This window comes from Chanos chanos, chromosome 9, assembly GCF_902362185.1.
Source record: "Chanos chanos chromosome 9, fChaCha1.1, whole genome shotgun sequence".
NCBI lineage: Eukaryota > Metazoa > Chordata > Actinopteri > Gonorynchiformes > Chanidae > Chanos > Chanos chanos.
Window position 1 is genome coordinate 39,022,577 of NC_044503.1, and position 22,188 is coordinate 39,044,764.

Below are 22,188 nucleotides of genomic sequence, written 5' to 3' on the forward strand. Positions count from 1 at the left end.
GTGGTCAACCGTGCCTTGTCCCAAGGGTCTTCCATCAAGGGCCGTCACTGAGAGAGGGTGATCCAAGTTAGTTACAGGGAGGTGGAGGTCTTTGGCCAGGGTGATGTCCATGAAGTTTCCGGCAGCACCAGAATCTATGAGAGCCCGTAGCTTGTGGTGTTGCTGGTTACCCCAGGAAATCACAACAGGAATCTGCAGGCAAGAGTTGGGGGTAATGGGAGTAAGGGCTGCTCCCATCACAGTACTCCCCCTTCTGGACGGGACTGTGTTTTTCCCGAAAGCTCAGGACAGAATGATCTAAAGTGACCAGGCTTACCAAAATAGAGGCAGCACCTCTCTCTCATCCTACGGTCTCTTTCAGTCTGCGAGAGACGTGTTCCTCCAAGCTGCATGGGTTCTTCGGGACTAAGGGGAATGTGCTGGGGTTCTTGAGACAACTGCCACGGAATAAAAGCGGAACCACCAGCCCTGTTGCTGTGATGGAACTCAGGCCTTCGTTCTCTCAGTCAATTATCCAGTCGAATAGTGTCAGTATATCTGCCAGGATTGGGGAATCTGGCCGCCCTGCTGGCCATCCTGTGTATTGTCGAGTTGTGCTTTTGTTTGTTTTGGTTTTGCCATGTGCTTCTGTTTGTCCCTGTGTCTCCTGTCCCCGCCCCCCACCTGATCCCTATTATTACCTGGTTTGTTTCCTCCAATAGTCTGTCCCTGCTGTTCATTGTTCTGTGTATTTAAGTCCAGTGTTTGTACCTGTTCTTTGTCAGATTGTGACCTTTTGTTCTCTCTGCCAGTCTGTGTGTTTGCCTCCTGTGATCTGTAATTTTGACCGTGTTTACCTGGACCTGTTTTTGCTTTACGTTTTGGATTTGGTTGCCCTGAGGATCCCTGGCTCTGACCTTGTTTGTATCCTGTTTTGACCATTCTTTTGCCTTACGATTTGGATTTGTTTGCCCTCTGGATTTCTGGATTTGACCTTGGACTGGACACTGTTCTTGAGATTTGGATTCTGATTTTTGGTTCTGAATAAATCTTATTTTACTCAGTGGGTCTGCGATTGGGTCTTGGTCTGTCAAATCCTCACAGAATAGCCTGGTCAATGAGTGACTCCAGATCCATGGCTGGCTCTCTTGTTGCTAATTCATCCTTGATTGAACCTGATAGACCGTGATGGAAGGCAGCCATGAGAGCCTTCATATTCCAACCACTCTCTGCAGCCAGGGTGCGGAAGTGAACAGCGTATTCAGCCACACTGGTGTTGCCCTGGTGAAGCTGGAACAACCTGTTAGCTGCCTCTCTGCCTCCCTGCCTCCCTCTGGATGGTCAAATACTCTCCTCATCTCATCTGTGAAGGTGTTGTTGTTGTCATTACAAGCAGGACCTTGCTGTTCCCAAATGGCTGTGGCCCAGGCCAGGGCTTTTCCAGTGAGGAGAGTGATGTCCGATCCGTAGGGAAGGTAGTGGGCTGGAGCTCAAAAGAAAGGGAACATTGAGTCAGGAAACCACGGCAGTCCTTCGGGTTACCATCAAACCTCTGGGGAGCAGGGAGCCGAGGTTCGGAGACAGGCTGATGTGGGGGATCAGGAGGAGCTGGAGGAGCAGGAGAGGGTTGGCGATTCACTACGGGCTGTAGGGTCTGGAGAATCTCATTGAGAGCACGCTCATGTCGGTCAACTGTAGCATGGTGAGTGGCCAGTTGTTGTTGTTCGTGTCGAAGCACAGTGACATCGTGACTTGACACGGCGGCGGAGATCTGGTCTATCTGAGGGAGGATGCGGCTCTGCTGGGTCTTTTTGCATGGCTCAGTGTTGCTGTAACAATTGACCTGGGAATCGAACCCGGGGCTCTGGCATGGAAGCCCAGAGACTTACCCCTGTTCCACCAAGTGGTAGACCCAAGAGAGCAAGGCAAAAGTGCTTGAGTAAGAAGGTTTCTTTTAATCGGCAAATCTGGGCAGAGGTATCCAAGGGGGTCAGGCAAAAGTCAGAAAACAAATCCAGGCAGAAGTCAAAACCAGTGAGCAAACATATCCAAAGTCAACACCAGGGAAAACAGCAGGCAGAATCTTGGTCAAACAGGTTCGGCAACAGGGAAGGCAATCCAAGAAAACACACAGAAAATACTCAGGGCTTACAAGAAGGCTTGATCTAGAACTGCACACAGGGTAACAACTCAAGACTGAGCAAAGAACTGAACAGAACAGAACAGAAGACTTAAATAGACAGACAGAACAAGACACAGGTGCAAACAATACAACAATAATGAACTAAACAGGAACCAAACTCAGACTGAGGACCCCACATGGAAAAAAAAAGAACTACAATCCCAAAAACATGACAATTACATATGTTACCACTAGGTAAGATCATCAGAGAACACAATGCTAACTATGCTGATGATACACAACTGTACATTTCCGTTGAGCCAAATGACATAAATGCATTATACTCCTTGACCACTTGCCTGTCAGCAATCACTCAATGGATGAGTAATAATTTTTTAAAGTTAAATGAAAATAAGACTGAAATACTATTAGTTGGCCCCAAACCCAGAAGAGACGCACTTTCTACCAGACTGACACACCTAGGCCATCAAAACAAACTGGAACTCACTAGCTTTGGTGTAATTTTAGACTCAGATTTAAGTTTTAAACCCCACATAAGCAAGGTAACCAAAACAGCCTTCTTCCACTTGAGAAATATTGCCAGAGTACGCCCATTTCTAACTCAACAGGATGCTGAGAAGCTCATTCATGCTTTTATTTCAAGTAGACTGGACTACTGTAATGCTCTTTTTGTTGGTCTTCCAAAGAAGTCAGTTGAGAATCTTCAGCTAATTCAGAACTCTGCTGCTAGACTTTTAACAAAAACAAAGAAGAGAGAGCATATTACTCCTGTTTTAGCTGCACTGCACTGGCTCCCTGTATCTTTTAGAATTGATTTTAAAGTCCTTCTACTTGTGTACAAAGCTCTTAATGGCTTAGCACCCTCTTACATTACTGATTCTCTGTCGTTTTATGTTTTCTCCTGTTTTATGTCTCTTGAATTATGTGGTTTATCCTTGCTTTTTTATTGTTTGGTCTATTTTCTACCATTTTATTTATTTTATTGCTTTTTATTATTATCATTATTACTTTTATTTTTCTTTGTACTGATATGTAAAAGCACTTTGAGCTACATTCTTTGTATGAAAAGTGCTATACAAATAAAGTATTATTATTATTATTATTATTATTATTATTATTATGTTCATATCAAAATTAGACCAGGTTGATTTGTAGTATGGTTATTAAAGTACTGTTGTGTGTGAAACATACTGATCATAAAAGTAGATGAATTTCCCCCAGTATCTGTACAGCTAATGTTAGTAACTGGTCTGTGAGTTTAGTTAATGTGATAGTTTAACAAGGTCAACATTTATGGTAAAACAGTGTGGAACCTTTACAATGAATCACACTTCACAAACCAGATGACAAGTTGATGTTTTCTGTCTGTATGTATGTTTATTTCTCTCTCTCTCTCTCTCTCTGTAGGTTGTCTGGTTGTTTAGTGACAGATGAAGGTTGTTCTTCTCTGGCTTCAGCTCTGAGTTCAAACCCCTCACACCTGAGAGAACTGGATCTGAGCTACAATCACCCAGGAGACTCAGGAGTGAAGTGTCTCTCCACACAGATGAATCAACACTGTCGACTTAAGTCAGTACAGTCTGTGTATGTGCGCGCGTGCGTGTGTGTGTGTGTGTGTGCGTGTGTGTGTGTGTGTGTGTGTGTGTGAGACTCATCCACTGTCTGTTGTGTGTTTTTGTAGTGTGGACCACGGTGGAGAATTCATGATGAAACCAGGACTAAGAAAATGTGAGTACACACACACACACAGACACACACACACACACACACTGAGTTTGGTTCACCCATGGAAAAGAGACCATTTATCTAAATTCCTAAAAAAAATACAACTTTTGCTCATGTTCTCCATTTACTGAAAAAAGAGAGATAATAATATGAGATAAAATATGACTTTTACTTCATTTTTAAATTTTTTTATATAATTTTATTGTGTGTGAACAAAAGAAAGACAGAAAGTGAGTGAACAAAATAAATAAAGTGGAAAACTGGTCAGAAACGGGTTCAGGTCACGAGAGGGAAATACACGGGGTCAAGGGTCAAACAACAGTAACACACACATCAACAATAACACACTCACACTCCTTATAATGACATAATATAATAATAATAATATAATACTGAGATTTAAATAAAATAAATATCATATTTAATATTGTAATATTAATATAATAATATAATACTCTCCATTTAGTATAAAACACACACAGAGTTGAGAGTGTGTGATGTGTTTTCTCCTCTAATTTCTCTTCTTCTCTGTAGATGCCTGTGATCTCACACTGGACCCAAACACAGCACACACACAACTCTCTCTGTCTGAGGGGAACAGAAAGGTGACACATGTGAGAGAGAATCAGTCATATCCTGATCATCCAGAGAGATTTGATGTCTGGCCTCAGGTCATGTGTAGAGAGAGTCTGACTGGACGCTGTTACTGGGAGACTGAGTGGAGTGGAGATGCTGAAATATCAGTGACATATAAAGGAATCGGGAGGAAAGGAAAGAGTGATGACAGTTTGTTTGGACTCAATGAAAAGTCCTGGAGTCTGAGGTGTGTAGGTAACAGTTCCTCTGCCCGTCACAATAAACAGGAAACTGTCATACCTCACGACCCCTCACACACACACAGAGTAGGAGTGTATCTGGACTGGTCGTCTGGAACTGTGTCCTTCTACAGCGTTTCCTCTGACACACACACACTCACACACTTACACACATTCCACTGCACATTCACTGAACCCCTCTATGCAGGGTTTACTGTTTATCATTTATCCTCAGTGTCTCTGTGTCAGATAAAATAAATAAACACACACACTCTCTGAAATACACACACACACACACATTCTTTTTCTCTTTTTCACACACACACACACACACAGTGTTCATATGTGTGTGTAAAGGAGGGGGACTGAGAGTGCAGTGTGAGGCCTTTTTCACACACACACACACACACACACACACACACACACACACACACACACAGTGTTAATATGTGTGTGTAAAGTGTGTAAAGAAGGGGGACTAAGAGTGCAGTGTGAGGCCTCTTTCACACACACACACACAGTGTTGATATGTGTGTGTAAAGGAGGGGGACTGAGAGTGCAGTGTGAGGCCTTTGCACTAGTAGCGCTGACGTCAGCATGCTAAGTGGCTATGCTAAGAAAATCATTCACAGGGCGCCGCCACATTGGGGCGTTACACTGCGCATGTGTGCTAATGGGACTCTGATCGTGGAGCGGCACTATGGCAACGGAGGAGGGGTTACACTAAGGTCACGCACGTCACTGTACAGGTCCACAAGCATTGGATCCTTTATGCTGTGTTCAATACGGCTATGTGACTATTACGTATTGGCAGGGACTAGCATACATATACAAACGCGTATCTTAGTGACGGCAGGGAAATGACAGTCATTGTACATGCAACCGTTACTAATGACAACGTTAATAAAGACATATCTACATATATAAAAAACTATATACAGTTCATTACAAATCTTCCCCTTATTTACGAAAATTGCACCCTTAGCCCAACAATGTTTAGCACTTACAGTCGTCACTGACGCACACCGCATAAACGTAAACTGTCCGGGTTTTGACCTCTTCTCGCCGGAGTGGGGCTTGATCTGACGAGTCTTATATATGCTGACCTGTATCCTTAACCCTATTGGTTGTAAGGTCAGAGGGCAGCCTGGATGGACAGGTCAGATGGCTAATCCTGACCTGGACGAGAAGTTTATGGGTGCGGTCTTTGGTGTATGTGCAACTTGTTGACTTTGGGGAGCATCGGGGGGAGGGGGAGCTCTGCCAGCCTGATGGAAAAACACAGAACTTGCACAGTGCATTGGTTATCTAACATGTTGAAATCGGTAGTGTGAAATATTTCACTGACTGAAAGGACTCGTGTTTAAATAGGACAAATACTGAGAGGGTTCACTGACTGAATATAGATGGTGATGTTAAATGATTACTTTTTGAAATTATGGAAGTGTATGTGAGTCTGTGTTCTACTTTCCTTAGATAAGCATTTAGGCACTGTCTTCTGAGGCAGAGGTTCCCAACTGATGGCCCTTTTATACAGTATCATTTCCATTTATTTACACTTCCACTTGAACACACACACACACAAACACAAATGTGTGTGTATGAAGTACAGTCAGAGTTTTATTCGTGTATCAGAAATCTGTGACTGTAATAATAAACAATTATTCATTCATTTACAAAGTTTTGTAGAGATTTTTTTTTCAGAAATTCTTGTCTATTTACTTTTAAATTCTTGTTTATTTGTTTTATTTTATTACAAACACAGTGTAAACATGTACATGTCAGAGAGAAAGACAAATAAAATATCATTACATATAAAAACATTGAAAGTGTTTCTGATGCTGAACACACACACACACACACGCTCTCACACACACACTCTCTCTTTTCTCTCCCTCTCTCTCACACATACACACAGACACTCTCTCTCTCTTTCTCTCTCTCTCTCTCTTTTTCTCTCACAGACACACGCACACACAAACACTCTTTCGCTCTCTCTTTCACACACACACACACACACTCTCTCCCTCTCTTTCTCTCTCTCTATCTCACACACACAAACACACTTTCTCTTTCTCTCTCTCTCTTTTTCTCTCACAGACACAAACACACTCTTTCGCTCTCTCTTTCACAGACACACACATACACACACTCTCTCACACACACACACTCTCTCTCTCTCCCTCTCATTCTCTCTCTCTCTCCCTCTCTGTCTCTCTCTCTCTTTCTCTCTCACATACACACACACAGACAGACACTCACTCTCTCTTTCTATCCCTCCCTCTCACACACACATATTCTCTCTCTCTCTCTCTCTCTCTCTCTCTCTGTCTCTTCCTCTCTCTCAAACGCACTCTCTCTCTCTCTCTCTCTCTCTCACTCTCTCTGTCACACACACACACTCTCTCACACACACACACTCTCTCACACACACACAGACACACACTTCCTCTCTCTTTTTCTCACACACAAAAACACTCTGACTCTCTTGCTCTCTCTTTTCCTCTCTCTCTCTCCCTCTCTCTCTCACACATGCAAACACACTCTTTTGTTCTCTCTTTCACACAGACACACACTCTCTCTCTCTCTCCCTCTCTCTGTCTCCCTCTCTTTCTCTCTCACATACACACACACACACACACACACACACACACAGACACTCACTCTCTCTCTTTCTATCCCTCCCTCTCACACACACATATTCTCTCTCTCTTTCTCACTCTCTCTGTCACACACACACACACACACTCCCTCTCTCTTTTTCTCACACACAAAAACACTCTGACTCTCTCTCTTTTTCTCTCTCTCTCTCACACACACACACACACACACACTGTCTCTCTTACACACACAATCTCTCTCTCTCTCTCTCATCAGGAGGGGGAGGGATCACTACTCTCTTTTACAGCCCTACAGCAAATGGATTTTGAGGGAACGTCAAAAAAGACTTTGTACCAAACTTGTGTCAAAGTCACACATTTTAACTCACTAAGTGGACTGAAGGAATCCAAGTGCTCAGGTTTGGTGGAACCAGGGTCTTCCCCACAAGGGCGCTGGAGGTCGCTGTACAAGCCCCCCATTGAGAAGCGTACGGCGGATCTTCAATGGTGGATTGTGCATGGGGCTGTGGCCACTAACAGACATGTGACACACATTGATTCCACTGTAGGGAAGGGTTGTCCTTTCTGTCAGGCAGAGGAGACAATTAACCATCTTTTTTTGTGATGGAATAGACTTAGTGGACTCTTGGAGGTACTGGGGGAATGGTGTGGGGGTTTTGGGGAGGCATTGACGGATGAAATCTTTATTTATGGACCAAAGTACAATTATAAGCAAAGAAAAAGAAAGTGTTTGTTGAATTTCATATGAGGTCAGACAAAAATGAGCATTTGGGTAATGAGGAGAAATAAGATGAAGGGGGCAGGATTGACACACTTCTTCAGATTTGTTTTCTGTTCATTGCTTCTCAAATGTGATTCTCTTTGACAACATTACTCAGCAAACTTTAAAAATGTATGAAAAAAAGTTGACAGTTTTGACCACACTTTAATGTTGATATATAAGTTCTCTGTCTTTGTCTGTCATTAATTTTATCATTTAAATTTCATTTCAGGTCAGAGATTTTGAAGCATGAGAGAGACTTGAATCAGACACGGGGATTGGAATAGATGGATATTTTATTGGATATATTTACAATCAGCCACATGCAAGAAGCTATTGGACGCTGAGTGACACTGCCAAGGACATGGTAATTACTATGCATTCAGTGTGTTACAAGATGCATACTATACCACACAATGCTACACAACGCACCGCTACATAAACACACACACACACACACACACACACAGAGCAGATAGATAGATAGAGAGAGAGAGAAATAGACGGGGGGGGGGGGGCAAATCTGGAGCAGTTAAATTAGTTTCATAAAAAATACATAAAATCAATAAATAACACATCATTCACCATGGATCACAATTAGTTCTGCAACTAACACTTTGTCAAACAAATGCATTTACGATTACAACTCACAAGCGTAAGAATATGCCCAAAGGAACCAAAAAAACCCCCACAAAATAAACAAAAAGAGAAGTAAATGAGTGTGAACATTAATTCCTGATTGACATGTTTCGACCTTTAAAAGGTCATTGCAAATTTCCCCAGTGAGGTCACGCTAGCACAGCCTAAACTGAGACGGCCTACAACTCCTAAAATAATCTAGTTCCAATATTGTTCCTATAAGTGTTAATAAAAAAAGACTGATCCAGTGTTCGTGCTATTTTTCATACATCTATAAACTTCTCAACCTCAAGTTGCTCCACCCTTACGTTTAACCTAAACCTAAGTCTAACCTTATCTGTTAGCTTAGGAACACAAGAGATGTCAGTGAATAATTTATATCTCACTACTCCTCAACCTTTTCCCCCTGTTCAAAAAGCTTCATTTTAGATCATAAGAATTTAATTAGAAAATAGCCTACAGGTAGCTGTGCCACTCTCAAACATTTTTATTCCCTGTACACGAGGGCTGCCTTAGACTCAAACTTTTAAATTCACAGGAGTATGGGGAAAAGCTACCAGTATCAAAATGGTGTAACGTGAAACGGCTCCATTTCCAGTGAGCTGACCAGTAAAAATAGTTTACATCGATTGGAATGAGTCAGCACTGATATTCGCTTTTTTTTCTTGTCTGAACCTTTCCCTGAAAGAAATGTCTGGCTCCTGTTTTAAGAGATGGACAGAGAAGGAAAGAAAAAAAAGGAAAATAAAAAACACAAATGCACAGTCACGCGGGGCGACGCACAACGCTGCGGATGCTGAGGGTTTTCTCTGCTGGACGACATGATGACGTCACACCTGTGTTAGCGCCGACGCTTCACTGTGGCGTTTAGCACACACCACACGCCGTGTGACACATCTCTGAACGTGTCGGAAAAGTCTCTGAAACACTGAAACGCACTAACCCACGACCACAGAAAGTAACTCTTCCGTTCCTGTCCGCGACGATGGACAGACTTCACATGTTATCGCTCATCAAGATAAGGCAGAAATGTTTCTGACGCTCAAATATCTGCGCATGCTCAATAGCATACCTGACTGGCAGCGAAGCGGCTGCTCACACTGTTTGTGTTTATGGAGTGATGGCCATGAGGCACAATGACCGTGGGGAGCGATCGGAGAGTCTCTTGGCGTAGAGAGCCGTGGCTACCCACTGCCAGAGCGCTGCGCGGCTTAAGCGAAAATGAGTCGTTTCACATTAATAATGAACCATTTAAACGTGCGCTCAAATACTCCACAGGAAAAACACCGAGTGTATTTCCCGGCACTAAACCTGGGTCAAAGCATTTGTAATATGTGATAGACTGGTTTCTGTGCCAGTATTCCAGCACGCGTCATTTAACCCGTGTGTCTTTTTCTGCTGAATGACTAAAGTCCTGAACTCTGCTGACTGTTGAAGCAATGACAAACATAACACTAATGCCTTACAGAGTCTTCGTTAAAATCGCCGTTTTGTTAATTAAGAGAGGACGGGCACACGTCAACGAAGCACTGAAGAAAATGACGACAGAATCCAGTCACTCAAGTAGGTACTTCACTGACACAGGTTGATCTTGCATATTATTACGTGTTTTGTCTGCCGTATTTAGGAATTTATTATATTACATGAGACCGCAAAGTAAAGTTAATTTCTTATTCATTTTTGAGGTAAATAGCCTACATAGTTATTTGGGCAGACTTAATATGAAATGGGTTCAAAATCGCGCCTTTCCCTTGGACAAGTGAACAGCTGTATCCATAAAGACACATCTGTGAGTCAGTGAAAGTGCTGGTAAATACGCAGTAGACATTTGAAAGTAGATGAGCTGACGATGAGCTGATGAGTCCACAAGATAAAAGGGGAGACTGACAAATATTTAGGTTTTAAATAAATAATAGAATTTATTAATTTATCCCCCTGTTAGCACCACAGCCTCTGCACTGTCACTGCAGGACTAGTGGGGGTGCTGAGGGCTCCTTCATGGAGACCTACAACGAAACACAAAAAGACCTCCTGTGACCACTCCAGTCATACCCCACATCCCTCTGGTCCTCTGCATCCTTGATTCTGCTGACGAGGGAACACACACACTGAAATTACAACGCTGTCTAAAATCAGGAGCACAATCTAAATGATCACCCTCTGAATGCCCGGCTCTGTGAGCGTCTCAAAGCCCAAAGAGGGAACTTGGACCATGTCATTACTACTGCCCGAGACAGGAATGCCCCACCTCTCAAATACAGTGACAATAAAAAGAAATCATGACACATACATGTTGCTTGTGGTATTGGTATTTATGAGGAACAAAAATATATCAAAAGTGACAATATAAAACAACTGATACACCATTTTTTGTGAGGAATTGTCAGCTGGTCTTGTAATGAACTGTCACGAATCACCAATGGGAGGACGCAAGTGCAGAGTTGCAGGTTTTAATATCCAAATAAGAGAATGATAAATACAAGAAAGTAACAAACAAACAGGGTACTAGAATACGCAAAGGATTTACAGAACTGGATAAAGAACACTGTCAGGTAAGTACAAACGCTCAGAAAACACATAGGCTAGTGTAGACTTCGCAGTGTAAAATGGGAACAGAGGGGTTTAAGTAGGAGAGAGTGACTGTGTGCATGAAAGTGAAGACAGGTGCAGGTGATGAGTGAATAGACCGGTGATTAGAAAACCGGTGACGCTGATGGCTGAATGGCTGAAGTCGGCGGGGGAGGAGACGAGCTCGTTACATGAACTCAGGCCTCTCACCTAATCTAAGTCAGGGAGACATGAGTGGACAGGAAGAGGCTGTCACCCGCTCTCTGTGGTTTGCACTATTGTCTGAGGTCTTACAGCAATGACTACATCTAACATTTTATAGATCGACTGTCATACCATGGCTGGCTGTGTGGCGTTTGGATGCACCAATCGGTGGGAGAAAGGCATGTGGATGTATGGCTTCCCCAAAGGAAACAGACAGAAGAAAAAAATGGTTAGCAATGGTCAGCAGAAGCAACCTGACACTCACAAGAGATTTAATAACAGAAAACTGTGTCAAGTAAGTACTGCTTAAACAGGTGAAACAGACAAATTACTTGTGGTTAATATTTCAAAGGGTTTTATGCTTTCACATGTAGAGCAAAATGAAATTCCAACTGATCCTTACGGGGTACGTCTGGAATATGTGAGGAAACTGAACTTGCAAGCCTCTCTCTGCAGGCACATTTTGAGGAGGATCAATTCGTAGCCACAAAAAAAAGGCCAACTGAGGTTGAGGGCTGATGCTGTACCCACCATATTTGTCCATTGCCCTAGGCCTAAGAGGAGGAAGGCCCCTTCACTGAGAATACCACCAGCATTGGTAACAGTTACTGCAATGAGCAGTGACCACACCTATTGTGCTGCGACAAACTTGGCTATGATACTGTATATGTAACTCATAATAACATTGAATAATATTTCTCATTTCACGATATTTCATGTCTAGCCTACACACCCGCCATGTAAAAACAACAACACCTTATTGTTATTCCAGAGTTTGAGGGAGAAATTCAGAGAAGAGAGGACACAGACTGTGGTTATTGTGAGATGACTGAGAGGGATATGCCAGGAGACAGGGAGCATGTAGTCAGTGTAGTTCATAAACCAGTCAGCCAGGAACCAGTCAGCCAGGAACCAGTCAGCCAGGAACCAGTCAGCCAAGAACCAGTCAGCCAGGAACCAGTCAGCCAGGGACCAGTCAGCCAGGAACCAGTCAGCCAGGAACCAGTCAGCCAGGAACCAGTCAGCCAGGAGCTAGTCAGCCAGGAACCAGTCAGCCAGGAACCAGTCAGCCAGGAGCCAGTCAGCCAGGAACCAGTCAGCCAGGAACCAGTCAGCCAGGAACCAGTCTGCCAGGAGCTAGTCAGCCAGGAGCTAGTCAGGAAGACCTGAAGGAAGAACTCAAAATTGAGAAAGCAATGAGAGGAAGAGCAGAGAGAGCACTGAAACAGCAGAAAAGAATGAATGCAGCACTAAGGCACAAAAACATTATGATTCAAAAGAAATTTGCAGCAATTTTAACAAAAGATCAAATCCGAGCAATTGGACTAAAGAATAAAAGAGGGATGTGGTAGGGAAATGAAACAGTAAAAAAAGCCATAAAAATCCACTTCACTACAGGCACAACAGCCAACAAAACACTCCAGGAAATGCAAATTCCACTACCGGATATAAGAACAATACAAAGGAGGATGCAACACATTAAGCTGGAGCCAGGGGTATTAGGGGAGGTGTCTGAGATGCTGAAGCTGAAGGCAGATGGTCAGACATAGATGGAGAGGGAGTGTGTACTTACTCTGGATGAGATGGCCATCACCCCGAGTGTGGAGCTGCACATGGGGACAGGAAGGCTGTATGGGGATGTGACGCTACCTGGTCACACAGGAGCTGAGACCCATGCCTGTGTGTTTATGCTGGCAGGTATCACCACACGGTGGAAACAGATAGTAGCATACCACTACAGTGGTAATTCCACTGATGGGGCAGTATACCGGCCAATCATACTTAACATCATAGAGACAGCAGCCTCTGTAGGGCTTCACGTGGTGAGTGTCCTGACAGACATGGGCAGCCCTGACAGAGCGATGTGGAAGTCCTCTGGAGTGGACTACAATCACACATCGGCCCCACATCCAGTCCAGTCACACAGGAGGCTATACTTATACTGGAAATCCAGCACCACATGCTGAGCCAGGGACACAAGTTTGTGTTGACCAGCAGATTCATGCAAGACTGCCTGGAAAACACCTTCAGCTGTGTCAGACAGAGGAACCCTGTCCCAACTCCAGCTGAGTTCAGTTATGCACTGTGAGCGATTACTGTTGGACAGGTCCTGTCGACAGTGAAAACTGGAAGCTAGCAGGAGGATGATGGCGACCATTTAGCGGACGTCCTGGACACAAACGAAAGCTTCCGTCACCCTGGCCTTAGAGTGGAGGAGCTGATGGAGTCAAGAGCAGCACCTGAACTGACAAAATCAGACACCTGTGTTCTGTACCACCTCCACCAGCCTAAATAACCACCAGACAGCCTGGTCATCACTCCACCAGCCTAAATAACCACCAGACAGCCTGGTCATCGCTCCACCAGCCTAAATAACCACCAGACAGCCTGGTCATCGCTCCACCAGCCTAAATAACCACCAGACAGCCTGGTCATCGCTCCACCAGCCTAAATAACCACCAGACAGCCTGGTCATCGCCCCACCAGCCTAAATAACCACCAGACAGCCTGGTCATCGCTCCACCAGCCTAAATAACCACCAGACAGCCTGGTCATCACTCCACCAGCCTAAATAACCACCAGACAGCCTGGTCATCGCTCCACCAGCCTAAATAACCACCAGACAGCCTGGTCATCGCTCCACCAGCCTAAATAACCACCAGACAGCCTGGTCATCGCTCCACCAGCCTAAATAACCACCAGACAGCCTGATCATCACTCCACCAGCCTAAATAACCACCAGACAGACTGGTCATCGCTCCACCAGCCTAAACAACCACCAGACAGCCTCATCATCGCTCCACCAGCCTAAATAACCACCAGACAGCCTGGTCATTACTCCCCCAGCCTAAATAACCACCAGACAGGACGGAAACACATCTCCTCTCTCATAGTATAATGAACCTGGGTGCCTTTTTGAGCTATCCATACTGGACAAAGTAAATATCAGAGTAAATAAGCCCTACTTATTCACAAAGATTGCACCCCGACTGAACAAAACACAATGATCACTTATGTCAGGGTAGCCTCTCCCACGGTGTGTGATGTTCACCACAAATTAATTGGCAAACAACAAACAGGCTATGTCCATAAAATGTATTTCATCCAGAACACATTCTCGTTTTTCCTCAGTTTGTCTACAACCAACCAGCTAACTAGCTAATATCAGGTTAGCCAAATGACATTAGCCACATTCATTTTAATCAGGTGTATTAACATGGTAGTGAAATGGAAACGTTAGCGGCGGTAGCTGGCTAAGCTACCTTCGATCATGACTATTAATTAAGATACACATTAACAGTTTATGCAAAGCACGTACAAAACCCGACATTAACTGTATTAATGACAGATAATACATAAAATGTTTAAAAAATCTCTTATTTGATCAACTTACCGCTGGAAGCGCTTGGCGAGCAATGAAAATGCATGTGGTTCTATGCCGTGAATGTCAATGTTTATAACTATTCACTGTCCCCATGACCCGGAAACTGGCCAGAATTGTGTCCGCCATTTTTTACAATGATCCCCCGTGGGAGTGTCGCAACTCTCTCTCTCAACGGCTCTGGTATAAAACATTTATAATAACAAGTTTAAAAGGACTTGACTTATGTATAAAACATTTATAATAACAAGTTTGAAAGGACTTGACTGATGTATAAAACATTTATAATAACACGTTTAAAAGGTCTTGACTAATGTATAAAACATTTATAATAACAAGTTTAACAGGACTTGACTGATGTATAAAACATTTATAATAACAAGTTTAAAAGGACTTGACCGATGTATAAAACATTTATAATAACAAGTTTAACAGGACTTGACTTATGTATAAAACATTTATAATAACAAGTTTAAAAGGGCTTGACTGATGTATAAAACATTTTTAATAACAAGTTTAAAGGGTCTTGACTGATGTATAAAACATTTATAATAACAAGTTTAAAAGGACTTGACTGATGTATAAAACATTTATAATAACAAGTTTAAAAGGACTTGACTGATGTATAAAACATTTATAATAACAAGTTTAAAAGGACTTGACTGATGTATAAAACATTTATAATAACAAGTGGTGAACACTGCAAGTGGCTTCAACTGCATTTACATGTTCAGGATCTTCAAGAGCTCATCTTTTTACTTCACAGTTTTTTAAAAGCCAACCTTATTTTTCTCTGCACGAAATTAAAAGCCAGTCCTTCTCACCCCAGAAACTTTCCATATTTACATATTGCGATTACGCTGCCTGATGTTGTGACGTAGCGTGTTGTTCACTTTTAACTGTATATTCCACATTGTAGGCTATCCGGTGTTTTCCAGGATTTCAGACTACTCACTTTAAAAAATGTTAAACCTTTAATCATTTCCTCAAGAACAGCCGAACCGGTAGAGACGATATAGGATATATCCGGGGTGCATATTTCATACTAGGCGCAGAATTACTTCGACTCTAGCCTTCCATCCTGCCTAAGTGACAAGCAGTAAATTTTCAGACGGTACTCACAGTACCTAAAAGTCCGCGATAGTCCTTGATTCACAGTACGTCTAACCAAAGTACTTCTATCTAACATCAATGGAACACCTGCCTCTTTGAGGTATATTATTTGCAGAAAGAGAGGTTTTCATTCAGAAATAAAGTGGAGGTGACATTTGTCTTAGCGGCGATATTAGGCATATTTATAAATGTGTGCCCCGCTAGTGTTCTTTGTTCGACTATCCGTAGAGACGGAATTCTTATTTGACCTAAGTGATCAGGCAAGTGCTTTCTGGGAGTCTGAGAGAGAAAACGAAAGTAAACGTTGCTCTGTTCTCAACGCCATTTACAACAGAAAATTAACTTCGAGTGAAATGAGATTTATTTAGTGCGACGTTGTAAAGAACTATGGTAAGTGTTTAAAACTGTTGTTTTACATGTAGATGGTTGTAATGATTTGCTTTGTTCCTAAAACAGTGGTAACAGCATTATCTACTAAATCGTTGCACATAAGGTCAACCGATCAAAACTTAGGCCGGTGAAGGAAGGAACGCGGAACATACGAACACGCTTTGAATCGAACACACATAATCGCTTAAAATATTAAAATGAATATCTATTTATTTAAAAAAATATATTCACACTGGTGTTTTTGTGCCCTTCTTGTCCGCAAACCGGCCGTTAAAGCGATGATATTTGAGTTTAAGAAAGTTATTTCTCAACCATTCATCGAGTAACGAGGAACAATACTTCTCGTGTCCTACTTGGATTATCTGATTAATTTGATGAATTTGTGTCAGGCAACACCAAAGCAGGGGACGCAACCTGAGAGAGAGAGTGTGTGTGTGTGCGTGAGCGTGTGTGTGTGGACCTAAAACATATTATTGCGTACATAAATTTGTGTGTGTGTATACCTTAAAACATGTGATTGTGTATATAAATTGTAGTGTGTGTGTGTGTCTGTGTCTGTGGACCTTAAAACATGTTATTGTGTATATAAATTGTAGTGTTTATGTGTGTGTGTGTGTGTGTGTGTGTCCACAGGACCAGAACAGTTGCACTGTCTGAACAAGTCTCAGTGGACATTGTGAGAATGGAGAAAACTAAAAGGATTGACTGTGGGGACAGAGAGGAGAAGAACACTGTCTGTAGAATGAGTCAGTCTGGACAGTGTGAGGAGGAGGATCCTGTTGACTACAGGACACAGAGACCAGCATCTCCAGTACCCAGCTGTGTGTCTATGAAGAGTGACAGATCCATGCCTCAACCTCCAGTCTTCAGCAGAGAACCAGTCCCCTCTGAGTCACAGTGAGTGACTGTATTTATACTGTATTAACTATATGTATAATATAAATTGATATTAACACTGTGTATAATAGATTCATACTGATAATGTCAGTGTGTATAAACCCAGCTAAAGAGAGATCACACAGGTTACAGTGAGATGTGTGGATATTTTCATTCAGATATTTGGAATCAAAGAGAGTGAAACTAAAACACAAACAAAATGCTGTTCATATGTTGTAGTTCTTGGCTGTTATGAAACCAAACATTGATCTGAGTAAATGAAGTGGTCACCAAACAACAGGAAATGTCACACACTGATTCAGTCACTTTACCTGTAAACTCTTCAATGATTTTCAGATGATTTTTCAGCAGATGATTCCTTATTGTCACTCTGTCACATTGACCAGTGTTTATGACATATGATATGCTGTATATTCTACACTGACTTACCTGCTCAATTCTCCCAGACCTCAGTACACACTCAGTACACACCATTCAAATCATTCTCATCCAACAAGGACACAGTTCACACTGCAAGGACAACCATTAAAAACAGGGCCGGCCAAAGCCTTTATGGGGCCCTGAGCAGAATTTGACTGGGGGCCCTCCACCGCCTCGACACCACCAATACTAATGACTATTGTCAATGTTTGATCATTCACACACCTACTGTAAATCTAACACACCCATTATCAGTTTTATTAGTGGTAGCTGTGTTGCTTACATCATACCAATGTCAGCCTGGCATGTTTTTACCCCTCTATGGTTTTTAATCTTAAAAGGTAGCAAACTCACAAGAGTGGTCTGGTGTTCATTTGCACTTTAATATTCAGAATGATACAGTACTAAATGGCATACTGAATGTTTTGTACTGAAAAAGTAACAAAAATAAACCAGCAGACAATGCATTGACTGTAAAAAAGTTAACCACTTTAATGGATTTTGGTTTAAAAAATTTGCAGTGTGGAAAAGTGCAGAACATATGACGGAGTATTAGGGCCACAAAATGACCACTTTGTTCTTGTCTTTATTCTCGTGACATTACGACCTTATTCTGGAAGTCTCCGAATTTTTTTACCCTCGGTGTGGCCCTAATACTCCTTTGTAAGAACAACAATCAACTCCAGTTAAAATCAAATGACTTAGATAAACAGAGGGATATGTCCTTTTTACAACATTATTTTTTTGCTGCTTTTTCCATCGACACAGAGGACAGGACTGTAATCTAACGTTAGTCTGACTGACTGTGTTTGTATCAAAATACAGTTAATGTCAGTTACAGTGTGTATGTGTATGAACATGACACCAGCTCTGACAGAGGCAGCAGTAACTGATTAAACCAATAGTATTAGCTCACCAGCCCGTTAACATAATAATGTGTTTTTATAAGATCACCACAATATAATATATCACAACTAAATAAATAAATAAAGTCAACTCTCTTGTGGGACATTTTAAGCGCTCTTGGGGGCCCTCTGGTGGCCAAGGGGGCCTTAAGCAGCTGCTTTGTTCACTTATATGTCAGGCCGGCTCTGTGTGTGTGTGTGTGAGTGAGACAGTATGTGTGAGAGAGGGAGAGACAGACAGAGGGAGAGAGATTGTGTGTGTGTGTGTGTGTGAGAGAGAGGGAGACAGCGAGAGAGAGAGAGATTGTGTGTGTGAGAGCAAATGAGAGGGAGAGGGAGAGAGAGACAGAGAGAGAGAGAGAGAGAGAGAGAGAGAGAGAGAGCAAGTGAGTATGTGTGTGTCTGAGAGAGAGAGAGAGAGAGAGAGTGAGTGAGTATATGTGTGTCTGAGAGAGAGAGAGAGAGAGCGAGAGAGAGAGAGAGATTGCGTGTGTGAGAGCGAAAGAGAGATAGGGAGAGAGAGAGAGAGACAGAGAGAGAAAGAGAGACAGAGAGAGAGAGTTAGTATGTGTGTGTCTGAGAGAGAGAGAGAGAGAGAGAGAGAGAGAGATAGTATGTGTGTGTCTGAGAGAGAGAGAGAGAGAGAGAGAGAGAGAGAGAGACAGAGAGAGAGAGAGAGAGAGAGAGTGTGTTTTCATTAGCAGTGTTTGTCTCAAACGGCTGAGGGAGAATGTTAACAGGCCTGTGGTTTAACTGTATGTCAAACACCAGAAAATAGCTGAGGTTAAAGGGCATTAACTGTCAGATTTTTCATTCTCTCTATAAATGTATTTACTGGGCTGTAGAGATGATATAACTTGTGTTAAGGGTCATCCGTGTGTTCTCAAATTTGTTTTTTAATCATTTGAAACATCATCCCAGAAAAGACACTATTTCAAAGTAATACTTGTTTACATAGAAGATATGACATAAAGTAGAATAAAATACAATAAAACAAAACAAAATCTATAGTGTGGAGTGAAAAGCTTGTATAGCTGAATGAGGATGTAGTTGAGACAGTCTTCTCTGTTCTCTGTCTGAGTGTTGGTTTGGTAGATGTTGGGAAGAGCAGTCAGTCAGAGCTAAGTATGTTTGATGGTTTTCTCTGTCTTTATATGCTGTTGTCCTGCCTGAAACCTCCAATTCTGCGTGAGAGAGAGAGAGTGTGTGTGTTTGTGTGTGTGTGTAAGAAAGAGAGAGAGAGTGTGTGTGTTTGAACAAGAGACAGAGAAAGAGAGAGATAGAGAGAGAGAGAGAGAGAGAGAGTGTGTGTGTGAAAGAAAGAGAAAGAGTAAGTGTGTGTGTGTGTGCGAGAGAGAGAGAGAGAGAGACAGAGAAAGAGAGAGAGAGAGAGAGAGAGAGTGTGTGTGAGGGAGATAGCCCATTAACACAATATTGTGTTTTTGTGTGATCACCACTGATATAATATATCACAACTAACTAAATAAATAAATGAATAAATACATTCAAGGTCCCTTGTGAGACATTTTAAGCGCTCTTGGGGGCCCTCCAGGATCAGTACAGGTGTGGTCTGTGTCAGCAGGTCCAGAGAGATTGTTTTTTGTATCCACCTCTCTCTCTCTCTCTCTGCAGTGTGGAGACAGATCTAACTGAGGATCAGTCTGGATGTTTTCAAAACATCCAACACAGCACATCCATGTCTGAGTCAGATGATGTCCTGCTGAGAATCATTGAGGGTCATAAAACCACCCTGAAAAAGAAGTATGAGTGCTTATATGAAGGTGTCACACTAAAAGAAAACCAAACCCTCCTCAACAGCATTTACACAGAGCTCTACATCACAGAGGGAGAGAGTGAAGGAGTGAATGAGAAACATGAGGTTTTACAGATTGAAACAGCATCCAGGAAATGGGTTTCTCAAGACAAACCAATCAGCTGTAATGACATCTTCAAACCCTTGTCAACCAGCACAACTGTACAGCAGAAAAAAGCCTTGTCTAGTCAGGAACCAGGAAGGGACAGAAAAAAGCCAGAAATCAGAACTGTACTCACCAAGGGCATTGCTGGAATTGGAAAAACAGTCTCTGTGCAGAAGTTCATTCTGGACTGGGCAGAAGGAAGGACCAATCAGGACATTGACTTCATGTTGGTTCTTCCTTTTAGAGAACTGAACTTGGTTAAAGATGAACAGTTCAGTCTTCATGGACTCCTGCTAGAGTTTCACCCAGAGCTGAAAGACTTGGATCCAAAGAAATATAATGACTGTGAAATGCTGTTCATCTTTGATGGTTTTGATGAGAGTCGACTTCAGTTGAATATTTCTGAGAGGCTGTGTGATGTGACCAAAACATCATCAGTGAATATACTGATATCAAACCTCATCAAAGGAAATCTTCTTCCCTCTGAACTCATCTGGATAACCTCCAGACCAGCAGCAGCCAGTCAGATCCCCTCTCAGTTCATCAGTCGTGTGACAGAAGTCCAAGGATTCAGTGATTCACAGAAAGAGGAATACTTCAGAAAAAGAGTCAGCGATGAGAGTCAAGCCAACAGAATCATCTCACACATCAAGACATCAGTGAGTCTCCACATCATGTGTCACATCCCATTGTTCTGTTGGATTTCAGCCACTGTGCTTCAGGAAATGCTGCGTCCAGACAATGTTAAAGAGATCCCTAAAACTCTGACTGAGATGTACACACACTTCCTGCTCATTCAGACTAAAATGAAGAGGCAGAAATATGAGGAGAAAGTTGAGACAGACTCAAAGATTCTTCTGGAATCAAGCAAGAAGATCTTACTGAAACTTGCTAAACTAGCTTTTAATCAGTTGCTGAGGGGCAATGTTATGTTTTATGAAGATGATCTGAGAGAATGTGACATTGATGTGAGTGAGGCCACAGTGTACTCTGGGATTTGTACTGAGATCTTTAAGGAGGAATCTGTGCTTCGTCAGAAGAAGGTCTACTGCTTTGTGCATCTGAGTGTTCAAGAGTTCTTTGCTGCTCTCTATGTGTTTTACTGCTATGTGAACAAGAACATGGAGGCACTGAAGAAAAACACCAGACCTTTGCCAGACAATGTTTCCTTGGATAAGCTGCTGAAGGGAGCTGTGGATAAATCTTTGGAGAGTAAGGATGGACGTCTCGATCTGTTTATCCGTTTCCTTCATGGCATCTCACTGGAGTCCAACCAGAAACTCCTACAAGGCCTGCTGACACACACACAGAACAACCAGCAGAGCATCAAGGAAATAAGCCGTTACATCAAAGAGTTAAATAAAGACGGTGTCCCACCTGAGAGATGGATCAATCTACTGCACTGCCTGACTGAAATGAATGATCACTCTCTTCATAAAGAAATTCAAGCTTTTGTCAAGTCTGAAAATTACACAACTGAACTCTCACTTGCACACTGCACAGCACTGGCCTACATGTTTCTGATGTCAGAGGAGGTGCTGGATGAGTTTGACCTGAAGAAATACAAGACATCAGATGCGGGTCGTAGGAGACTGCTCCCAGCTGTGAGGTGCTGCAGAAAAGCTCTGTGAGTTTTCAGTTTCACTTCACAACACTCACTCTTTAGAACAGTGGTTCTCAACCGGCGTGCTGTGGAATTTTGAAGAAC

General features: G+C 42.5%; 2 protein-coding genes across 2 annotated transcripts in view; both read left to right on the forward strand.

Moving 5' to 3' along the window:
- The window catches only part of LOC115821769 (nuclear factor 7, brain), a 282,027-nt gene that overhangs the window by 240,861 nt on the left and 18,978 nt on the right, over nucleotides 1-22,188 (forward strand).
- LOC115820531 (protein NLRC3-like) lies at nucleotides 12,924-22,111 on the forward strand. Its single transcript, XM_030784147.1, has 3 exons — nucleotides 12,924-12,993; nucleotides 13,153-13,277; nucleotides 20,291-22,111. Exons 1-3 carry the CDS (start codon nucleotides 12,924-12,926, stop codon nucleotides 22,109-22,111), a joined length of 2,016 nt encoding a protein of 671 aa, XP_030640007.1.

Bases quoted from the DNA above. Each gene is read 5' to 3' on its own strand.
- LOC115820531 (XM_030784147.1), top strand. From the start codon at position 12,924: ATGCAACACATTAAGCTGGAGCCAGGGGTATTAGGGGAGGTGTCTGAG. The intron at 12,994-13,152 runs GTCAGACATAGA...TTATGCTGGCAG, and splicing joins GCTGAAGCTGAAGGCAGATG to GTATCACCACACGGTGGAAA. The intron at 13,278-20,290 runs GTGAGTGTCCTG...CTGCTGAGAATC, and splicing joins CCTCTGTAGGGCTTCACGTG to ATTGAGGGTCATAAAACCAC.